Raw genomic sequence first — 22750 nt, forward strand, 5'->3', positions numbered from 1 at the left:
TCCTAGACTAGAAGTTGCAGAAAAGATGCTGACCTCCACCAGTAGTAGAAGTGCCTTTTTCAGTAGTTCCCTGTACTTATAAAAATTACAGATCATACCACCCTCTCGCAAATAATTATCACGAAAAACTGACCTCTGTATAGCATTTTAATGTCTGCACAGTATCTCATCTGAGTCTCATAACAGTCCTATGAGGCAGGTGCTACTGGCATAATTAGCCACATTTTACACACGAAGAAACTGAAACTCAGAGAGACATTACTCCAAAGTTACACAAAAGGGTCAAATCATGACTCAAATCCAGGTCATCGATCTAGAGCTGGTAGTTACTTCAGAAACAATGTAATCTAAAACCATCTTTTTAAAAAGGGAACCCTGAGGCCCTGAGTTCAATTCTAGCCTCAGACATTTACCAGCAAGCAACTCAATGCCTCATTTCCTCATCTAGAAAATGAGCTGGAGAAGGCAATGGCAAACCACTCTAGTATCTTTGCCAAGAAAACCCCAAATAAGGTCCTGAAGAGTTGGACAGGACTGAAAATGACTGAACATAGAAAGGTTAAATGATTTGGCTATGGTCTTAAAGCTAGAACATCTAAAATTACTAGTAATGATAATCATGTTGAATTTTTATAGCTGTCTAGAAGAAGAATGATTAAAGAGGAAGCTTACTTAGGCAGCTTGGTGGCTCAATGCTGGGCTTAGAGTCAAGAAAACTTTCACTGAAATTCAGTATCAGATTCTTATTGGCTGTGCGACCTTTGGCAAGTCACCTAACCTTTGGTTGCCTCAATTTATTCAACTGTAAAAGGGGTATAATAAAAGCACCTCAGAATTAAGATTAACCTTCAAAGATTGTTATACAGATCAAGTGAGATAATTTTGGTAAAGTGCTTAGCACAGTACACAGAGAAACATTTATTTCCTTTCCTCTCCCAACCTCTCCAGTGAGGGGAAAGAGCATTGGATTTGGAGGCAGTTGTTCAAGATTTGAATCTCACCTCCAATGCTTGCAAATTATGTGGCCTTGAAAAAGGATTTACATTCTCAGTGCTTTAGGCATTTATTTAAAACTATAAGTTGAAGAACAGGTACTAATCTGCTTAGGTAGAGGTCTCTATATCAGTAGGGAAAGATCCAGCCCTTTTTTCCTATCCAAACTACTTCACAAGGTTTCTGTGGAGAAAAGTGCTTTTTAAAACCTTAAAGTGACATACAAATGAGAGATTATGACAAGGACATCTTTGTTTTCTTTTCATTTCCCTTGAAAATGTCAGTTTCCTTGTCCTCCCTTCATATTCCCAACCCTGGATGGAAATATTGTACTACACAAGAAAACAGCGGAAGGCATTAGGCTGAATGACTCCTGCAGAAGCCTGCAGCATGCCAAGAAGGTAGAGTTGTTTTGCTTTGTTTCCTTTTAGAGGTAAACTTTAGACCAATTTATGAGCTCCTTTACAGTGGAATGGATCCACAATCCATAAAACTAAGGAGGCTTTTTATTATTTTCTGAAACCACTACGTAACTTGCCATAGTTTGCCAAATATTTTCAATTAACATAATATTAAAATAAAATGAACTCTCTGGAAGAATATCTATTTACTGCTCCTCATGGAATTCATCTTACCTATAGTGCTAGATAGAAATGAATTGTTCTTGGTCAACTGGAATCTTGATAGATAAATTACATAAGAGGCATGGCCTCTGAAGGACTTGGAGGTTGTACTCTGGAAGGAAGGATAAGAGGTGCTCAGAGTGATCTGTGCTCAACTAGACTATTTCATCACTGACCCCTGGATTCTACTGGCTTCCCTGCCTCTACAAGGTGAAAACTCCATAAAGACAAGAGTGCTTATTTTGAAGTCAGGAGACCCAGGTTCCAATCTCACCTCTGATACTTGGTGGCTATGTGAATAAACCTATTGGATGATTCATTTCCCTTCTCAGAACATCAATTTGTTCACCTGTAAATGAAGGGTATACCGGACAGGATCGTCTTTGGTGCCCCTTCCAGCTCAGGATCTATCAATCTCAGATCCTAAATAAGAAAGGTGGGATTAGGACTCAGGTTCTCTGACTCCAAATCCAGAGCGTGCTGCTCTCAATGATGACTTAGGAGCAAGTTTCAACTAGTTGCCAGAGCAACTTTCCTAAGGCACATCTGATTACATCACACACACAAATACACACATCCCTTCAGTGTCCCCTTATTGCTTATAAAACAAAAATACAGCACTCCAGGGCCCTTTCATGTACTCTCATAGCAAGACTAATCACTGTTTTCCATTTTGGTCCTGACCTTCCTACCTCCAGAAATTTGCACACACTGTTCCCTATACCTGGAATTAATCTGATTCCACATCTCTACCTATGAAAACCCCTTTTTTTTTTCAAAGCTCAGCTTAGGTGTATAGCCTCCTTTTCCAGGAAGCCTCCTCTGGTCTCCACAAAGAGAAGTAGTTGTTCCATCCTGAAATCTCTCAGATTGCTTGATATGATTTCCTTATAGTTAATCATTTTCTCATTTGTTTTATGGTGTTCAATAGCTCATCCCCAGAAGCCAGGGACTGGAAGCTCTCCTGGAAGGCAGGGACTGTGTTCAGTGTTACTGCAATAAGTAAGTTCATAATTTAATTTAGAAAATAACATTTCTTTAATTATAAGGCAAATAGACTTCAATACTCTATAGAATCAGAGCTTCATAGGATCATAAATTTAGAGCAGGAAGAGACCTTAGAAGCTATTTAATCCAACTTCCTCATTTTACCATTGAGGAACAAATGCCCAAAGGATAAAGGACTTGTCCAAGGTAACAAAAGCAGTACATAGCAGAGCCAGGAACCAATCTCAGGTTCTCTGTCTCTGAAATTGGCATTCTTTGTTATGGTGTCATATTGCCTCCAAGTGGGTACTCCCTCTACCAATCCATCTACTCATTCATTCATTCATTCATTCATTCATTCATTCAACAAGCATTCACTGAGCACCTACTTTATGCTAGGTTCTGGGGATATACAGATAAAAAAGGAAATGAAAAGGTCCCTTCATTGCCCTCTAGGAGCTTATATGGAAATCTACAGAACATTTTATTGTTATGTAAATACAGGCTACATACAAAGTAAAAAAAAATCTGGGAGCCAATCATTTCCAACTATTTGTGACACAATGTAGGATTTTCTTGGCAAAGATACTGAAGTGCTTTGCCATTTCCTTCTCTAGCTCATTCTACAAATGAGCAAACTGAGGCAAAAGGGTTAAGGAACATAGTACTAGTGTCTAAGGCCAAATTTGAACTCAGGTCTTTTTAACTCCAAGCCCAAAGTTCTATCCTCTGCATCACCCAGTGATAACAGTGATAATAGTAATAATTGGCAGGTAGCATTTATATAACACTTTAAGGTTTGCAAAGAGCTTTACAAATATTATTACATATAATAATCCTGGGAGATTATTATTATCCTCATCTTATAAATTATAATATAATAATAGCCACCATTCATGTAATTCTTACTATGTACCAGGCATTGGGCAAAGCACTTCACAAATAATATCTCATTCAACCTGGGTGCTATTATTATCCCATTTTACAGATGAGGGATGAGACAAACAAAGCTTAAGTGACCTCCTTAGGTCATATAGGGAGTGAATATCTTAAGTCTTCCTGATTCCCTGGGTAGCACTGTACCTCCAAGAGAGAGGTGGTTTCCTCACTGGACATTCCCTACACCGACAATATCATGGGTCAGGGACAAAAAAGTAATGCTTTCAAACAATTCAAGTAAGAACACTGCAACCATCTGAAAAAAACAGTGAAGCAAAGAATTCCAAGGCACAGAGTGAATCGTCAAGAGCTTCTGACAAGGCTCATGCCTCTTTTCCCCACTGTGTAACTTTTTAGCCATCTGAGCTAAATGAGATCGTAGCAAGATCCAAATGGATGATGAAAGTTTTAAGTTCATTCATTCATTGAAGAAATATTCATTGTAAGCTTGCAATATATAATCATAGGACTGCTGAAACCGCAAAAGATATATTTAAGGTAAAATTTTATTCTATTTCTGAAATCTTATAAACTTCTAAAGAAGCCTTTTTTTCTGCCCTAACAATCTGAGGGAGCAATAAAAAAAAAAAGCACTTGAGTTTCTAAGCTTCACAGATCCCTCGGCAAAGAAGAAAGGTATAATCATATGTAAGTCTATATTAAGACCACAAAAAGGGATGTAGACTTGAAACGAGCACCCCAATGCAACTATCAATAATATGGAAATGTCTTGATTGGTGACACCAGTGGAAATGTGCATCAGCCATGGGGGGAGGCATTTGGGGGATGGTGAAGGGGAAAGTAAGAACATGAATCATGTGACCATGGAAAAGTTTTCTAAAAAATAAAAATAAATGTAAAAAAAGACCACAAAAAGAATCAGAAGCAACTTCAATAGTGGCAAATACCCAGAAAGCCAAGAACAAATGGGATTCTGAACTTAGGGAACCTGGAACATGTCTCTAATTCTATGTTCTAATTTAGTCAACATGTACCACATATCTGCCATTGTTTTTGTTATTTTATATTAATTAGTAATTTATTTAATAACATTTGTTATTTCATTATTATATTTATTCTGCATTTATTAATTTACTATTATTTATCATTTGTTGTTAATAATTTAGTCATAGGGTAATAGAAAGAATGCTGAGTTTAAAGTCAGATGTGAATTGAAATCCTGATTCTGCCACAATTTTGATCAAGTCAGACTCTTAGGATTTTGATTCCTAAACAAGATTTTCCTTCTCTAATGTAATAGAAAAGCTCAAAAGGGGCTCCCATCTACCCCTTCCCCCCAAAAAAGGGATTCGTAGCCCATTCTGATCCCCAAAGGAAAGACTCCAAAGCTCAGGTGTCTCCCATCTCCATTGCCAGGCAGATATTGTAGTTTCATTTTCTAAAATAAAATGGTGCCCACTTACCTATGGTGATCTGGCTGACACAGCTGTAATAACTTCCTGTTGTTGCAGTAGAAAGGTTGTAGCTCCCACTACTAACCTCTTTATCTGTTTAAAAAGAAAGAAAAAGGGTGAATCAGCATAAATTAGATGACTTGGTCAAAGAAACTAAGGGATAAGGCCTGAATTTTGACAGGACAGGAAATTCTCTCCACCAGTGCAAGTTGGCATCTTCTAGTCAACTTACAACCCAAAGAGTCACCTAGAGCTCTGAGCAGGTCAATGACTTGTACAGGGTCATAAAGCCAGCAAGATCAGAGTCTTATGACTTGAAACCAGAGATTTTTATGGAATCCAAACTAGCCTTCTGTATCTGTGATCCACGTAGCTTCAAATCCCAGAGATTGGCTCTGTTCAAAACCAGGAAGGTGCTATTGATGTCTCCTGGGCTCCCAGAATCCCATGGAGAACAAATATTCCAGGCATTGGGGTAATACCCAAATAGGAGAAAATTGGCCAACCCTTAAAGGCACGTGCAGGTGGATGAGGCATTTTCATGGCACCAACAGGACACAAAGGATTAAAAGCATTTTCAGAACAAGTGGATAAATGTAAATTAGTATAGCATAATTAGTTCATGGGACTAAAGAGACAAGTCAAAAGAGGGAAGAGTATAGCTATGACTCATCAGGAAAGGCTTCCAGGAAGAAGTGAATCTGACTCGTTTCCAAGAAAGAGAAAACGATGTGGACTGAATGAAAAAAAAAATAAAGCAGGGGCAGATAGCAAAGTGGATAGAGAGAGTCAGGCCTGGAGTCAGGAGAACCTGGGTTCAAATCTGATATCAGACACATCCTAGCTGTGTGTCCCTGGACAAGTCACTTAACCCTGTTTGCCTAGTCTTTGCCCTTCTGTCCTATAGTTGTTAGTAAGTCAGAAAGTAAGGATTTTTTTTCTAAATTAGAGCAGACACAGAGGAAGCATGATGGAATAGACAGAATCTTGAACTTAGAGATAGGAAGACTTGGGATTAAAAACTGCCTTTTACACTTATTAGCTAGGTGATCCTGGGCACGTCATTTGTCCTCTCAGTTTCCTTAGCTGTAAAATAGGGACAAGATGGTCTCTTAAAGTCCCTTCCAGTTCTCTATCTATAATCTCCTGATCTGGAAAATGAGATAATTATACACATAAGCATACCTCATTTGCCTATTGTAATGATCAAATAATTGGAGGAATTAATTAATCAATGAGAAATCATTTCTAGGTACTTTTAATATGTTCCAGTCACCATCTAGGGCATCTAGGTGGCACAGTGGACAGAGTGCCAGGCCTGGAGTTAGAAGACTTGGGTTGAAATCTGTCCTTGGACACTTAACTAACTGTGGAACCCTGGACAAGTCACTTCACTCTGTTTGCCTCAGTTTCCTTATCTGTAAAATGAGCTAGAGAAAGCAATGGCAAACCATTCCAGTATCTTTGCAAAGAAAAACCCAAATGGGGTCATGAAGAGCCAAATACAACCGAACAACAACAGGTCATCAATCTAAACACTAGGAATATGAAGACAAAGATGAGACAGTCCCTGCAACTCAAGGACATCATAGGATGATAGTTACAGAGCTGGAAAGGACCACAGGGGCCAACTTGTCTACACTTTAAAGAGGCAGAAACAGAGATCCAGGAAATTAAGTGATTTGTGGAAGCACAGCACCAGCACTGGAAGAGACCTCCGAGGCCATGCTCAAGCCCGAACACCTCATATAACATTTTTAAATGTTAATGTATTTTATCAATTAACAAAAATCTAGTTTTTATCCTTCTCAACCCAACATTGAAAAAAATTACTTGTAACAAATATGTATAGTTAAGTAAAACAAATTCCTCCATTGTTTGTGTCCAAAAAGGTATTGCTCTCTGTCAGGAGGTGGGTAGCATCAGGCTTCATCATCTGCACCTCTGGAGTGAGCTGAATTCCTTCCTTTTTGCAGGTAAGTAGATGGGGCCCACGTAACTCGCTTGCCCTGGGTCGCACGATTAGTGAGCATCAGAGGCAGAATGTTAACTCATGTCCTTTGGCTGCTCTATGAGCAACAGTACCACATTGCCTCTGTGTCTAGCCCACTTACCCTCTGTCATTCCCATCCTTCATTTTCTTACATTTAATGTATAGATGTTTATCCATGATATATATTTCTGGGAGATAAAGTATAAGATAAGATAAACCAAACACTGGCTGTCATTATTTTTATGTTGCAATTAGGGAAAATGATGCACCACAAAGTGACAGGAAAGCAAAACATACTCAAGACACGCCAGGCACAAGAGCTGAAATGAAGAATTCTTTCCCCTGGGGCAAAAAACAAAATAGGAATGGAGGCCATGTCAACTCAGAGAAGAGAAAAGGTGGCAGCCAAAGGCACTTTCCAGCCATGGGTCCAACCAGTAAGTCCAAGGACAAAGGAAAGGCTGCCCCACAAAAATTAGGCTTGTGCCCTCATGCAGCAACTGAACGTGGAAGGAAATAGGCACCCTCGTAAACATCCCAAGGCAGAATCCTTGTTTTCCTGTCCTACTTACACGTCTGAAAGGTATTTTTGTAGAAGGAACATGGGGTAGTAGATAACTGCATTCCAAAAATTGGGGTATGTTATGTGGTCTCTTTGTTGTCATTCTCTTGAATGAAATTGTTGACTGTTTCTATCATTTGTTCTTTGACCCACTCCTTTTTTAAGGGATTTAGTTTCTAATTCATTTTTAGTCTCTTTTTTAAAAAAATAACCTTACCTTTTGTCTTATAATCAATACTGTGTATTGCCCAGGGTCACACAGCTAGAAGTGTCTTGAAGCCAGATTTGAACCCAAGACCTCCCATCTCTGGACCTGGCTCCCAATCCACTGAGCCACCGAACTGCCCCCTTTAATCTTTTTTTTTTTCTGCAGCCCTTTGGTGAGTGTAATTTTTAAAGCATTATGGTTTTAAAAAGGTACATTTTTTTATTCTACTTTTCTGCATTTGATTATGAGGCTTTTATGTCTTATTCTGTGATCAGTTTTTGTGTAGGAGTCATGTACTGCAGAAAAAAAAATGTATTTCTTTTTCTGTTTCCATTCAGTTTTCTTCAGAGGCCTACCAAATCTAGCTTGGAGCAGAAGATGTCTTGTGGGACTTGTAATCAAGAGGATTTGGGTTCAGATCCTATTTCTTATTTTTGCTAAGTGACCCTGGTCAAGCCACTTCCTCCTTTAAAAGTCAATTTCTTCATTTTACAAAATGGGAATAAAATAACTGTAGGAACTATTTCACAACACTGTTGTCAGGATCAATTGATATGAAATACCTTGCAAACTTTAAAGCATTAGGTAAATACTAATTTTTATGATGTGCTTATATAGTCACATAGGCAACAATAAGCCATCAATTTAGTAAATAACAAAGAAGAGAGTTGGTAAAGGGCCATGAAGAACTGACAGGAGAAAATGGATTTGATGCCAGAGGTAACAATGGTAGCCTTTTGCCTAAGGGAGGTAAAGACGGAAAATTGAGGAAACCACTCTAGCAGTTGTATATGATACAGGTCATCTTTCATTTTTATACAGTTCTGGTTGTGGTGGTAGTTAATGGTAGTGCAGGGAGGAGGAGGAGAAGAAGTGGTAATAGGGATGATGGTAGTAGTAGTGGTCCTGAGAATATAAAGCTTATGTCCAACTGGCCAGAAATTTTTATATGTTATCTTCCTTACATTTACTGCTTCATCCAGGATAAGTATTTTCTAAGTTTCTTCCCTATTTAAGGCAAATATATTTTTAATTTTTTAATTGAAAATATTTATTTAATTAATTTAGAATATTTTTCCATGGTACATGATTCATGTTATTTCCCTTCCCTCCACCCTCCCCTGCCCCCAGTAGCCAATGAGTAATTCCACTGGGTTTTACATATGTCATTGATCAAGATCTATTTCCATATTATTAATATTTGCACTAGGGTGATCATTTAGAGTCTACATCCCAAATCATATCCCCCCATTGACCCATTTGATCAAGCAGTTGTTGTTCTGTGTTTCTGCTCCCACGGTTCTTTCTCTGAATGTGGATAGTGTTCTTTCTCATCAGTCCCTCAGAATTGTCCTGGATCATTGCATTGTTGCTAGTACAGAAGTCCATTACATTCGATTTTACCACAGTGTATCCGTCTCTGTGTACAATGTTCTCCTGGCTCTGCTCCTTTCACTCTGCATCAATTCCTGGAGGTCATTCCAGTTCACATGGAATTCCTCCAGTTCATTATTCCTTTGAGCACAATAGTATTCCATCACCAGCAGATACCACAATTTGTTCAGCCATTCTCCAATCAAGGGACACCCCCTCATTTTCCAATTTTTTTGCCACCACAAAGAGTATGATTATGGATATTTTTGTACAAGTCTTTCCTTATCTCTTTGGGGTATAAACTCAGCAGTGGTATGGCTGGGTCAAAGGGCAGATAGTCATTTCAAGCCAAATATATTTTTTAAACTTTGATTAAAAACCACTTCATATATATTCTAAGATTTTTGTGTTCTGTTTTAAAGGGTTTTAAATATTTTCTAGAAAAGGGCATGAGCTGCACCCAGACAGGCTACACTTCAGCTGATAGACATAAAACCCATCAGTAGACCTACACCCAAAGCCTTACCCTCTTGGGAGCCCCTGTTAGAGCCTGCCCAATGTTAGCACAGTCTTTGATAAAGTAGGATCACCTCCACACCAAAATGAAGGATCAGAGGGAGACCTTAATGGAGGGCTGATGATACTACATTTACTCTTCATCAAACTCGGCTCTGCCTAGGTTTCTCCTCTGTCCAGTTTTACAACAAAGACCCTTGCAGCTGACTCCCATTAGTATGACTGGAAAGATGTCATTGGTTTTCCCCCTGCCTCCTCTACAACCTGATTCAGCATTAAGATCCCCAACTGCCTATTTCTGCCTATGCTTGGGGTGAAAGAACCCAGAACATCATTTCTTTTACTGCTGTAGGCTAAGTTTTGGCTGTCACTACTTTTCGCTAATCCCAGAAAAAGCCTGACGTGGCCTCCCACACACCCATGACCAGCTTTTCTGACCACACAGCATTCCTCCACCTTTTCTCCTAAAACAGACTCAAGCAAGCAAAAGCCAGATTACAGCCATCTCTTGTTTGGCAGTGTGACTTCCCCATGACTGGCCTTTCCCCAAGCAGGAGACAGTTGCTCTTAACTGCCCAATGCACCTCTCTCAGATCTTTGCTTCAAAACAATCATGTTTGTTATTGCTTAATTTACAACATTTAAGCTTACACAAAAATTGGATTCTCCCAGACTGTTTTTTGAGCGTGGCTTTTAACCTAAACTACTATGCTTTAAATGGATAAGATTCTTTTCTATAGAACATAATCATTTAAAAGCAGATTTCAAAAGATACATTAAAGGTATCTTCAAAGTACTGAATGTAGTCAATTGATATATATGTACACATATATATCATTTAATATACAAATTGACATATTCAATTGATACATTCATATTCAGTATGTTCATTATTTTTAATTCAATGTTATTCAATTATATGTGTATATGGTACTATTAAGAAACCAATTCATTTATGCCTTAAAAAGGGATATTCTCTTTTAAAATATTTTAAAATGTTATTTTCCCTGTAAAGGAGCATGAGCCACTTAAAAGAGTTAGAAAACAAGCTTGAAGACAATCTAGAGCCGTGTTGGCAAACCTATGGCACACATGCTGAAGGGGGCTGCTCCTCTCCCCACCTGAGGACATTTCTCCCATCACCCACCCTTCTGTCCAGCAGTCCAATAGGAATGCTTCCTCCCTCCCTGTCTGGGGTAAAGCAGGGGTGTTCATATGCGGTGTGAGGGTTGCCGCTGGGCATTCAGCCTCTAAAAGGTTTGCCATCACTTATCTATGGGAATAGATAGGCAATAGTTATATCAACAAGTAGATATAGGTATATATGTGTTGTGTGTATGCACACATCTGTTTTCATACATGTATATAAATATGTAAACATTGGTAAAATCTGAGTTAAGTTAAGCAACATTTAATAGTTGATCAATGGATCAATGGTCTCTAACTACACCTAGGTATTTATATGTCTTTAAATCCCATTCCAAACTGTGAAATAACTAACAACTCACATTTATATAGTTTTGTGAAGTTTGCATGTCCATTAAGCTATTAAAGCTTAAAATTACACTAAGACTTTGGAACCACTTTATAGTGACTCACTATAAATATAATTAATAATTCAATGTAAATAGTTATAAAAATGATAACAGTGACTAATGATGGATCATTTTAATGTTTGTAAAACACTTTACATATATTATCAATTATACTATCTATATAATTTATATATGTATATATCCATATATGTGTTGTGAATTTATTCTTAAGTATATGCATGCATTCAGGGAGTGGGGGAGTGGAGAAATGTAGAAGGGACTGGAAAGAAAGGGGGGAAAGGGTGAAGGATAGGCAGAATACATTGGTAGAAGAAATTCCCTCATCTGGGAATTCTCTATGCCAATGCAATCACAAATCTCAATCCTACCTAACCCTGCCTTCACTCAGCTACCAAGCCCTGTCAAATGTACCTTTCATAACACCTCTCACAGGTGTTCCCTTTACTCACAAGGAAACCAACCTTTTGTTCAGACCCTCAATGCCTCGCACTTGGACTCATAGTAGTCCACTAATTCATTTCCCAGCTTCCACTCTCTGCCCTTTTGGATCCACCCTCCACAAAGCCATTAAAATCTCCTTTCTGAGGTTCCTCTGCTCAAATCCTTTAACAGCCCCCTATTGCTTTTAAGATAAAGCACAAAAGACTTAGCCAAGCATTTTTAGCCAAGGACAAGGGGGCTCCCACCTACCTTCACAGGTTTTTTGTTTGTTTCCCCATATTACAGTCTTTCTTGAGTCCTATTTTCCCATCAATCTGGTTACTTGGCTATTCCAACTCAACATTCTCTCTCTTGCTTCTATGCTTTTCTGTAAATCATCTTCCAGGCTTGGAAGGCATTCCTTGTTTTCTCATCTCTGATTCTCGGAATTCTCATCTTTCTTCCAGGTTCAGCTCAGATGCTATCTCTTTCTGAAGCTTTTCCTGATTCCCCTCTGTTCCCTCCTTCTCTCTTCAAATTCCCTCATATGTACCAATATACGTGTTCTAACTCTCAATGCCCACCCTCTCAATCCAGCACCATCACTACCTAATAGAATGGCAGCCCTTCATAGTCACTCTATCCCCTCTCTAGTCTGATTTCATCTCTCTCTATCCCTTCTCCCCCTTCTCTCTTCTTTCCATTATTTCTATTCACCTTCCATTTCCAGCCAGTCTTGTCTACTTGCTTTCCATTTCCTACTGCTTTTGAATGAGCTGTGATGCCTGTAATTCTCTCCCTGCTCAATTCTACTTCTTGATATCCTAATTCCCTTTAAGTGTCATCTACTGCAGAAGGACATTTCCTAATGTCCCCAGGTGCTCAAACTTCCTTTCCCCACAGAAATTATTTGGATTGACTTTTTATATACTATGTATATAAGTATCTTAAATACTTCTAACATGTAGTATATACATATTCACATGTATGCATCTCTGTATCCATGTTGTTTTCCCCACAATCGAAGAAAATTCCATGGCACACAGAAAGCACTTAATCCTTTTTTTATAAATTATTTTTAATAATTTATAAAATTTAAAATAGTTCTCCATGCAAAAAGTAGTTTTGTATTTGCTCTGCCATGTGTTAATTAAAATAACCCTTATTAATGCTTAGTCAAAGAACTATGGATGGTGTAACAAAGTCCCAGATTTGAGAGCAAAACTCATCAAAAAAAATCACCTAACACTTGGGAACTGAATGAAAGGCTAAGAGAGGAACAATCAGTTTCTCTCCAATGGATTTCAGTGAATAGAGAATTCAGGCATCCAAAGGCAGCTTTGGCCTTTTGTTTTCAAAAGGTAAAAGGTGTCTTCTTCTCTCTGCCATTTGCAATGAGGAAAGGACTTTTCAAAAGAGATGGACCTTAAAGCCTTGTTTTAATGCCACTGGCTAGGGAACAGAATTCAGTACAAATTCCCCAAAGGGATTTGGAAATAGGCCCACAGGACTGGAAGGAACAGTACAGGCTAATTAGACCAAGTCTCTTTCCCAGAGGAGAAAGGTGCAGTACCTGCCATGCCTCAAGGAATTCTACCAACTCCTTGTATTTCGCCTTATCTGACCTACTCAAGATGGGGTTGTTCGTATGAGAGTACCAGCTCCCTTTCTCTGTGGCAGTACAAAACCAACCTATTAATTAACATCTATGGGCCATCTCACAGTTGTTCTATTGTCTGGAGAAAATTTACTTTCTGGGAGCAGGGAGCAGTTCTGAATACTGCATTATTTCTCAGTCAGAAGAGGCAGAAACCCAGCAGATGGCAGCAATGAGGAATTCACATCCTTTATCTTACCCTTTTTGTATGGCTAAGTTTGTTGCATGCGCCTAATAAAACTCAGAGTCAGATCAATAAAGTTGAAGTCTGTATCTCGGTTTCTCAAAATTCTAGACCTGATTAATGCAGAGGAGCTCTATGGTTGAGGAAACTGGAGTCCAGACTAGTTTAAGAAAGTCAGGAGCATGGCCTCAGACACTTCCTAGCCGTGTGACCCTGGGCAAGTCACTTGACTCCCATTGCCTAGCCCTGACCACTCCTCTTCTGCCTTGGAGCCAATATACAGTATTAACTCCAAGACAGAAGGTAGGGTTTAAAAACTAATTAATTAATTTAAAAATGTTAGGAGCAGAAGCCAGATTCTCAGCATTCCCACCTGTCATGCAATACTGAGATTTAAACCCACTGTCTAAGATTGCAGAGGATTAAGAAAAGAAAATGGCAAGCAATGAATCATGATCTCTTCAAAAAGTGATCCATGAGTAGAGACTTCAATTTTAAGTAAAATGGATAAAGCATCTGTACACCCTATACCTCACCATTTGGCCCCACCTTTGACAATGACATCCCTTGTATGCTACAAGACTTTGAGTCTCCCCTGTAACTTCATTTAATAGCTTTAATTGATATAGGGAGATCTCCCACTGGAAACACGCTTTTACCAGTGCCTGCTCTGCAATTTGCAATCTTACAGAGTTACCCAAAGCACTGCAAGGTTGCATCATTTGCTCATGGTCACACAGCTATTATGAATGAGATGCCACATTTTAACCCAGGACTTCCCAATTCCAAGGGCAGCTGTCTGATTACATATCACATTGTCTCTAACTCTGCACCATACGTGAGAACGCCACAAAACATCTGCAAGCCATGAAAATCCAAATTTTCTGATTAAGATATGAATGTATTTTTAAAGTAAAATATCAATTTATTTAAATTTATTCACTTTTAAATAAAGTCATAAACATCCCTTGTTGTGTCCCCTGAATGGTGTGTCCTAGCTGTATATCTATCTACTCCTGTTAGATATACTTCTGGTCCTAAATCTGCTGTCTTAATTAATGTGCCATACAGAATAGAAAATTGTCTTGGAGTCAGGAAGACCTGCTTTGAATCACAAGTCACTTAATATCTCAGAACATCTCTTTCCCCATTTTACAGATGGGAAGGTCATGCAGCTACAAGAAAGTGTTCATAAATACTAGCTTTTTTATTATTATCTCTGCTTTGTTTGAGTGCCTTTTGCCATTCCCTGACCACGAAAGATGCTTAACAAATAGTTCTTAAAATAAAATAAGTTAAAGATACATAGCAAAGCCACATAAATAAAGTTCAAGGTGGGTAAGTGACTTGCACAGGATCACACAGGTAATATCATAGGTGGAATTTGAACCCATGTTCTCTGACTCCAGAGTTGGTGCTTTTTCTAGTTATTGAACCACTAAAAACAGAATTTAGGGACAGCATTTGAAGATTGGTGCCAATGGTTCTCACTGTTAGAATATATTCATAAAACTATAGAACCAAGAGAAAAAGTCCCCTTTCTTCAGACTTTTCTGATGGAAAGATTGGTCTAATCTCTAACTTATTACCAATATCATTCATTCTGTTGAGAGTACCACGATCATCCCAATCACCTAGGTTCCTATCTCTGGAGTCACTTTGCCCCTTCCCTCTCAGTCAATGACACCTCTACACACATACACAAATAATCACACACATAGAACTACCAAGTCCTCCCAATTCTACCTGAAAGTTATCTTTTCTGTTTATCTCTTTCTCTATATCCACAGGACCACCACTCTTCTCTAACTCTATACTCTCATCACTTCTTGCATGGAATATGACTAATATGCTTTCCCTCCTTGAATTTCCTTATCAGTGCTATTAGAATTTGTATCCCTCTAAAGTAGAATGTAAGCTTCTTGAGATTAAGAGTCATTTCAATTTTCTCTTTATATCTCCTTTGTACCACCTCTCCCAGGCAACAGTAGTTAATTAACTAACATTGTTTAATTGCTTCACTCACCCAATGGACCTCTGTTAAGTTTCTTTAAGTATCAGTTGGTGTTATAGCTAAGAAGTATACAAGTTACTTTAATCAAGGATTTGGTAAACTACCAGCAACAATTCTCTTTTGCCTACTGTGTAGAACTAAGTTCCTTGATACTTCCCTCACAAGGCTAAAGCATAACAATCTCTTATTTATAAAAGAGTCACTGTCATCTAGCTGGGAATCTATAGTACATTGTAATGTAATGAGTTAAACAGAAATAAATTTAAAAAGAATTAAAATTGCAAAAAAGGACATAGATAATTGGCATAAGGTCAAAAGAAGAAATATAAAATATCAACAATGAACAAAAAATAAAAAATGTTCTAGGTTCCATGAAAGAAAAAACTGAGATTCTATCTCATATCTAACCAGTTAATATACATGATAAAAAAAAAGAAGCAAATTATTACTGTTGGATGGACATGGGAACATAGGCACTCTAATACACTATTAGCAGAGCTTCAGATTGGTCCACATATTTTTGAAAACAGTTCAGTTATTCTAGAAAAGTCACTCAGCTCTTCATACCTTTTGATTAAGTAACCCTATAATCAAGTACATCCCTCAAAGAGGTTAAAAACAAAAATGAATTTCTCATATGTAACAAAATAATCATAGCAAGGCATTTATAGCACCAAAACACCTAGAAACAAAGTTGGAACCCATCAAACCCAAGAACAAATTTTGGTTTATCTGTGTAATGGAATACAATCACGTTGAATGAAACAATGAATGAAAATAAATTCAAAAGAAAACAAATACAAATACAAAAAAAAATACAAAAGAGTTTAATGAGCTGATACAGAGCAAAGAAAATAGAACCAGAATAATGGAATATACAATTCAACTAAAATGGATCTGTGGCCTCATTGATATAAATGTTCCTCACTATAAGTCAAATCACAACCCATCCATGCCTGACCATGTAGTATGATTCATGTCTACAACCTCTTGAAAGTGCACCACAGAGGGATAGGGCAGCTAGGTGGCTCAGTGGCTTGAGTGCCAGACCTGAGATAGGAGGTCCAGGGTTCAAATATGACCCCAGATACTTCCTAGCAGTGTCACCCTGGGCAAGTCACATAACCCCCATTGCCTAGCTCTTACCACTCTTCTGACTTGGAACCAATACACAGTACTGACTCTAAAATGAAGGTAAGAGTTATTTTAAAAAAAGGAAAATTTGCCACAGCAAGTCTTTCATAGTATTGAAAGTCTTCCCCAGCTTTTGATGACAATTCTAGAGAAAATCAGGAGTCCTCTGATTGTACAGCAACCAATAATAGTAATGCAAAAAGAAATGGTCTAAGGCAGTGATGGGCAAACTTTTTAAAGAGGGAGCCAAAGGAAAGGAAATGCTCATCTGTCAGTCTGTTTCTAAGGCAACTCTTTCATTGTATTGTATCCTACTCATTGTATTCGTCAAATTAGGAATAATGTCTCAGGGCTGGATAGATCATTTCAGGGGGCCACTTCTGGCCCGTGGGCTGTAGTCTGCCCATCACTGGTCTAAGTGAATATTTTCTATAGGGTTGGAAGAGCAGGATTATTAGGAAATGATTAGTGTTTTTAAAAAGGAATTTTCAAGCTTAAAAATTATAAATACAAGAATCTTTAAAAACAAAGGAACCAAAGCATTAGAAGCAAATCTAGGGGCTCATTTATGCATCTTTCAGTGATATTTACTGGCTGCCTACTATGAACAAAGACCCTATGACTTAAATATTTTTCAGCTTTTGTTTCTGTTTAGTTGCCAACTAGAGAAAAGCCAGGAGTAAGTGAGTCTACCAAGCTTTCAGTATTCTCCCTGAGGGCAAGGATTTTATAAAGGATTAAGTATAGCCATTTGGAAGGAAAGCAAATAGTAATTTTAATAGTCATGAGCTCATTACAGTGAGAAGAGTACTTCCTCTGTCTTCAGATGGCCTGGAATCAGATTCTATCTCCTCCCTTTGTGACCTTGGTCAATCAATTTGTTTCCTTGGGCTTCAGTGTCGTCACAAGTAAAAGGAGAGGATTAAGATAGTTGGCATCTGAGGTCTCTTCCAGATCTAGAACTTATTACCTTTCAATGCCTCAGTTTCCTCATCTCTAAAATATGGGAAATTGAGCTAGATAGTCTCACCTTCCCTTGTAGTTTTAAATCTAAGATCCCATGAGTCCAGCTGTGTGACCTTGGGTAAATCCCCTTACTTTTCTTGACCTCAGATTCATCATCTATAAAGTGAGTTAAGCTAGATGATCTCTGAGGTCCCTTCCAGTTCTAGATCTATGATCCTAATTTATGAGTCATTTATTTATCCTTTAAGTGAATACTTAGAAACTTCTTACTTTGCTCCCTTCCCAATTAAAATCCTTTCCAACTTTCATGCCTCAGCTCAAATAGTGTCTTCTTTCCAAACCCATCACCAATTACTTTCAAAGGGATCTACTTATATCTCTCCTGTGGAAAAATTTCTGCCTTGTACTATATGAGAGGTTCTTCAATGTTTTGTATTATGGCAGCCTAGCAAAGCCTATGAACCCTTTTTATTATTTTTTAACTAAAGGAAATGCTTATTTTCAGTGAGAGGTTAATCAAAATAAAGATATTCATTTTTCCCATTCAAGTTCTGAATCTCTAAAAATCTATACACACTGATCCCTTGGGGGAGCAGTGGACCCTAGTTTAAGATCTCCCCATACCAGTATTGGAGGACTTTTTAGAGGTCGAATGCCAAACTGCACCCTCAAGCTGCCTGTGAGTCCCTGGACCCTCAATGCACCAGGAAGTACTCACATTGGGCTGCTGAACAGAAGGACAGGGCATGTGAAAAATGTCCTCGGCACTGGGGCACTGTAGAGAGGGAGAATTGAGCCACTCTGGTACTCGTGCCATGGGTTTGCCAACACGGAATACTATACTATTCTATAGTTTTCTATCTTAATCCCCCCCTTCTTGCTAGAATGCAAGCTGCTTGAGAATTTTTTTAATCATATAACATTTTCTCCCTCTCCTCTTGCCCTGCTCCAAAGACTCTATAAAATGTATGTTGCATTAAAATTCTGATCTTCATCAGAGCCTAAAATTTCCCACTAACATAGAAACTGGTCATCCTCTAAGATCTGCCTTGCAACAGGACAAATACATTTCATCAGACAACAAAGGCAAAATTGGATGTCTCTAATGCCAGGATAGGGAGACAGTGTTCAGCTATCTCACATCCAATCACCTAAATGCAGACTCAACCTTATGGTCACTGAACAGTCCTTTAAAGCTGACTCTGCCTTCAAGAAAGAGATGAGTTAAATCATGGCAGTAGTGGCGTTATCTTCAGATCAGGAGCTGTATATCCCCCAGGAACTAAGGAAAACACTGAAGGCTGAAGGGAGGTGAAATGAGATTGTTGGTAACTTATTTGTTTGGAAAAACCTTGACAGGATAGCCTCTTATATCTAATTTTATTGCCACAGATGTTTGGATTAATATCAGCTCTGTAGATGATGTGCAGCCATTACTCAGAGATCATGGGAAAGGAGGGGAATTCTGGGAAACCAAACATTAAAAAAATAATAATGTATAGAATTATAGGATAGAAGTATAGACTTAGATCTGGAAGGGAACTCAGAGTTCATCCTTTATTTGACTGATAGAGAAACTGAGACTAAATGATGTGATCACACAGAGGCAGAATTTGAACTCGTCTCTGATTAGTATATTTTGAGTCTCAAATCTCTCTAGTATTTTTTTAAAAACCTCCTGTTTAATTTTCAGTTTCTATGAAAATGACTTGCTTCCCCCCTTTAATTACTCAAGTATTCTTGCTTTTCAAACTGATTTAACTTATTCTGAATTCATTTTCCCCACTTGGGTGCCCAATTAAGCCTTGAAAGCTTCTAGACATTTATAGCACCCGTTATTATTTAAGCCTGGCATTGGGAGCATCCCCCAGGCAGTCGGGGAAATCTAAAATGCAGTCAAGTCAGAAGTTGGATTCCTCTGATAGCGGAAAGGATTAAAAATAGCTGTCTGTCAATGAACGGATGTATTCCTAAATCCTCATCAATGTGCTTACCCATCCCCGGATCTGTAAAATTCTTCAGATGCAAAAAGAAAACTGTTAGACAGTAAAAAGTGATTGCCAGGAGAACCATTCCTGATTCCAGCAAAGGCTTGGGGGAAGGGGGTGGGGGGTTGGGGAGGCTATCCAATGCAATTTGTTACCTGCTTTCAATTTGTTAAGGATTCACCTACCCATCCATCTGAAGCTTCCCAGCAGTACTTGAGTAATCATTTTGAATGGTTTATGTCCTGTAGGACAAGGCTCTTTAGGCTTCCGTAGAGGGGGAAAAGAAAAGGATGCAACCTTCTGTACATAGGCTTGCCTTTGCCTGTCTCATCTTGCCAAAAACTTCTAGGCTTTCCCACAATATGGGGCTATTAAGGCAGTGGCTAATATTTCCCAATAATTTCTTACCAGGCTTTATTTTTTTAAAAATCCAATCCATATGTTATCCCCCTTTCTCAACTGATTTAACACAAGAGGAAAAGGAAAATCATTCTGAATTTCTATTTCCTAACCAAGGCACTTCGCAGCATCTCTGATAAAGGATGAACTAAATTACTTATTTCCCCTGCAGAAACAGAATCACTGATAAGAACCCCCTAACTGGCATCCTTAGTATAGCTTCTGGTGCTGAGTCTGAAATCCTGGGGACTGTGATTTATTCTGAAATTGGAAATATTTGCAAAGAGCAGTAGTAATGCCTTCTGTCTATACAGCACCTTTATTTCCAAAGGGATTTATTTTTAGAGTTTCAGGTTTTTTAATTAATTAATTAATCAATTTAAACTCAGCACAGCCCGGTCTACAATCCCCTTCTAGAGACGTGGAGAAACTAAGGCCTGAAGAACTTAGGAGACTTGCCCAAGGTCACCCAGGCAGCAGTAGACTCAGGATTACTTGAGCCCAAGTCACTCCCCTCCTAACCCAGCAGTCCTCTCTCTTTGAATCCCTACAATACAAATAGCTCTCCGGTGGTTTAGGAGGAAGAGAATCTTTTTTCCTGGAAGCGAAGTCCCCACTGCCAAGCCTTAAGTTTTCCAAGATCGCTCATTTTTGCTAGTATCTTTTTCCAACTCTTCCCACAGCCTTGATTTTACAGCTGGGCACCCCCAAGTCCGTGACCCCATCTTCCTTTAAAGTCAAGCTGCGGCAGCCCCAACCCAAACCCTTTGTACCTGCTTTTAAGTCACAGTTCTCACTCAGAAGTTTCCACTCTGAGATCAGAATAAGGGCAGCTGGGGCATTGCCCTCCTCCATTGCCTCCTCAACAAACCAAAAAGGGGGTGGTGGTGGGGGGAATTAACAAGCAAACCCATTTACCGTATGCAGCCAAGGATGACATCCTGGCCCGGGGTCTGCCCAGGCTGGCACCGGAGCTGGAGAGCGCAGCGGCGTCGGGCCCTGGCGCTGGCCGCTCGCTCCCATGGACAGGTTCCACCTGGCCGGGGTAGGGCATACGCTTCCCACTTGCAAACCCAAAGTGTCCTGCTTCCTGAGCATGCCCAGTTCCCCGGCAAAAGCCTCGGAGAAGTTTCAGCGCTGAGCTCACCTCCCGGGTTTCAGTACACACCAGAAAGAGGAAGAAGGAAAACCGAGAAAGAAGGGAGAAAGGGGGGTGGGGAGAAAGGAAGGAGAGAGTCAGGACAGGAACAAAGTAGGGTACTTGGCCAGGGCACCACTAGGAAAGGAAGCGAAGGAATACACCGCGGGGCAAGGGGAAGGAGGGGCAAGGGCGGTAGGTGGGAGGGGCACTGGGGAAAAGTCTGTCCACCTCCGTCTGAGAATTCTGCGCAGGACCACTACTGGGGACGGGACCCACTGGAGGGAGTTGGCGGTGGGGGAAGGGAAGAGTATTCACTCACGCAGGCTTCGGATTGAAGGATACTGAAGGATTTGTAGGGTCTTCTGTTTCCTCGCCCTAAACCAACTATGGACCTTTCCAGTGTCGGGAAGGAGTAGGGGGGCGAGGGGGTGGGGAGGGAGAAGGGGGCGCTGCGGATCACAGATATGAGCCTATTTTAATCCAAATCCTGTTTGTCTCTCTCCTACAGCTTTTATCTATCTCTCTGTGTGACTGTCTCTTTCTGGGCTTCCCTGTCTCTCTAATAATAGTAGCTAACATTTACAGTGAGCCTACTATGTGCAACTCTACTAGGTCCTTTAAAATGATTAACTCATTTCATCCTTACAACAGTGGGAGGTAGCTGCTTAGGAAACTGAGGCAAACATTAAATGACTTGCCTAGGGTCGCACTGTTAGTGTGTGACTAAGGCTAGATTTGATGTCATCTTCCTGACTCTAGACTCAGAGCTCTATCAACTGTACCACCTAGCTGCCTCTCTCTCTATCTTTCTTATACAGGAGGATACTGAGGAACTGGGAGAGAAGGAAAGTGACATATCCAGGGTCATAGAGGTAATGGCAGAGTTGGGCTTTGAAAACAAATACTTCCAATCCAGGGCCAGGTACCAAGTTGTCTCCCATTGGTTTGGAGAACTGGGGATAGGGACTAGACCTGGGATTTCTTTTGTAAGAGGAGCTTCTAGATGAGGGAAAATGCTCCTTGAAATCTGTGTGGGCACCTTCTCCTTAATTTCTACTCCTAGAGAGCATTGAGAGACTGAGACTTGCCCAGGGTCATACAGCCTATGTGTACCAGATGTGGGAAAAGAGATTGCCCAGCAGACTTGGGTGGGAGGTAAGGGAAGAAAAGAGGAGGAGATACAGGAATCAAATGAGTCTTGTCCTCCCCAGCTATAATATTTTCAGGAAATATATTTAAAGCCAAAAAATGTTCACCTCCTGGGTCATCTTTCACCCAAGGGTGAGTTGAGACTTCTTCCTGGAATCATTTTAATAGGGGTGTTAGCCGCCAGAGAAAATGGCCATATTTGGAATTCCCACATCCCCACAGCATCCCTTTCAGACAGCTTCCTTGAGGCCACAATAAAAGAAACACAACACAGGACCTATCCTCCCACTGCCTGCTGGCAGACACCCCACCCCTGCCCCCCACCTTCAGCCTCTCTCTCCTTGAGAGGACGCTCCTGCTTTGGAATTTGACATGGGACAAGTTCATTCTGGTCCAAGGAGAAAGGAAAAGTTGGTGGTCCCAATGGACTCTGGCATGGAGATATTTGTGGGAAGAAGTGGGAGACTAGCAACCCCTAGATCACACAGCATCATTTATGGCATTGGCATGAAGCCAGACACCTATGTGAAGT

The 22750-nt window shown here is 39.6% G+C and overlaps 1 protein-coding gene across 1 annotated transcript in view; it reads right to left on the reverse strand.

The window, feature by feature from the left end:
* ANO4 (anoctamin 4) overlaps positions 1 to 20982 on the reverse strand; it is a 459137-nt gene extending 438155 nt beyond the window's left edge. The window contains exons 1-2 of the mRNA XM_044677798.1: positions 20847 to 20982; positions 4967 to 5050 (exon numbers count right to left, since the gene is read on the reverse strand). Of these exons, the coding sequence (XP_044533733.1) occupies positions 4967 to 5050; positions 20847 to 20982 (220 nt within the window). The remainder of the gene's footprint in view (positions 1 to 4966; positions 5051 to 20846) is intronic.
* Between the last annotated feature and the right edge of the window lie 1768 nt (positions 20983 to 22750).

Source organism: Gracilinanus agilis, chromosome 5 (genome assembly GCF_016433145.1).
Source record: "Gracilinanus agilis isolate LMUSP501 chromosome 5, AgileGrace, whole genome shotgun sequence".
NCBI classification, from domain to species: domain Eukaryota; kingdom Metazoa; phylum Chordata; class Mammalia; order Didelphimorphia; family Didelphidae; genus Gracilinanus; species Gracilinanus agilis.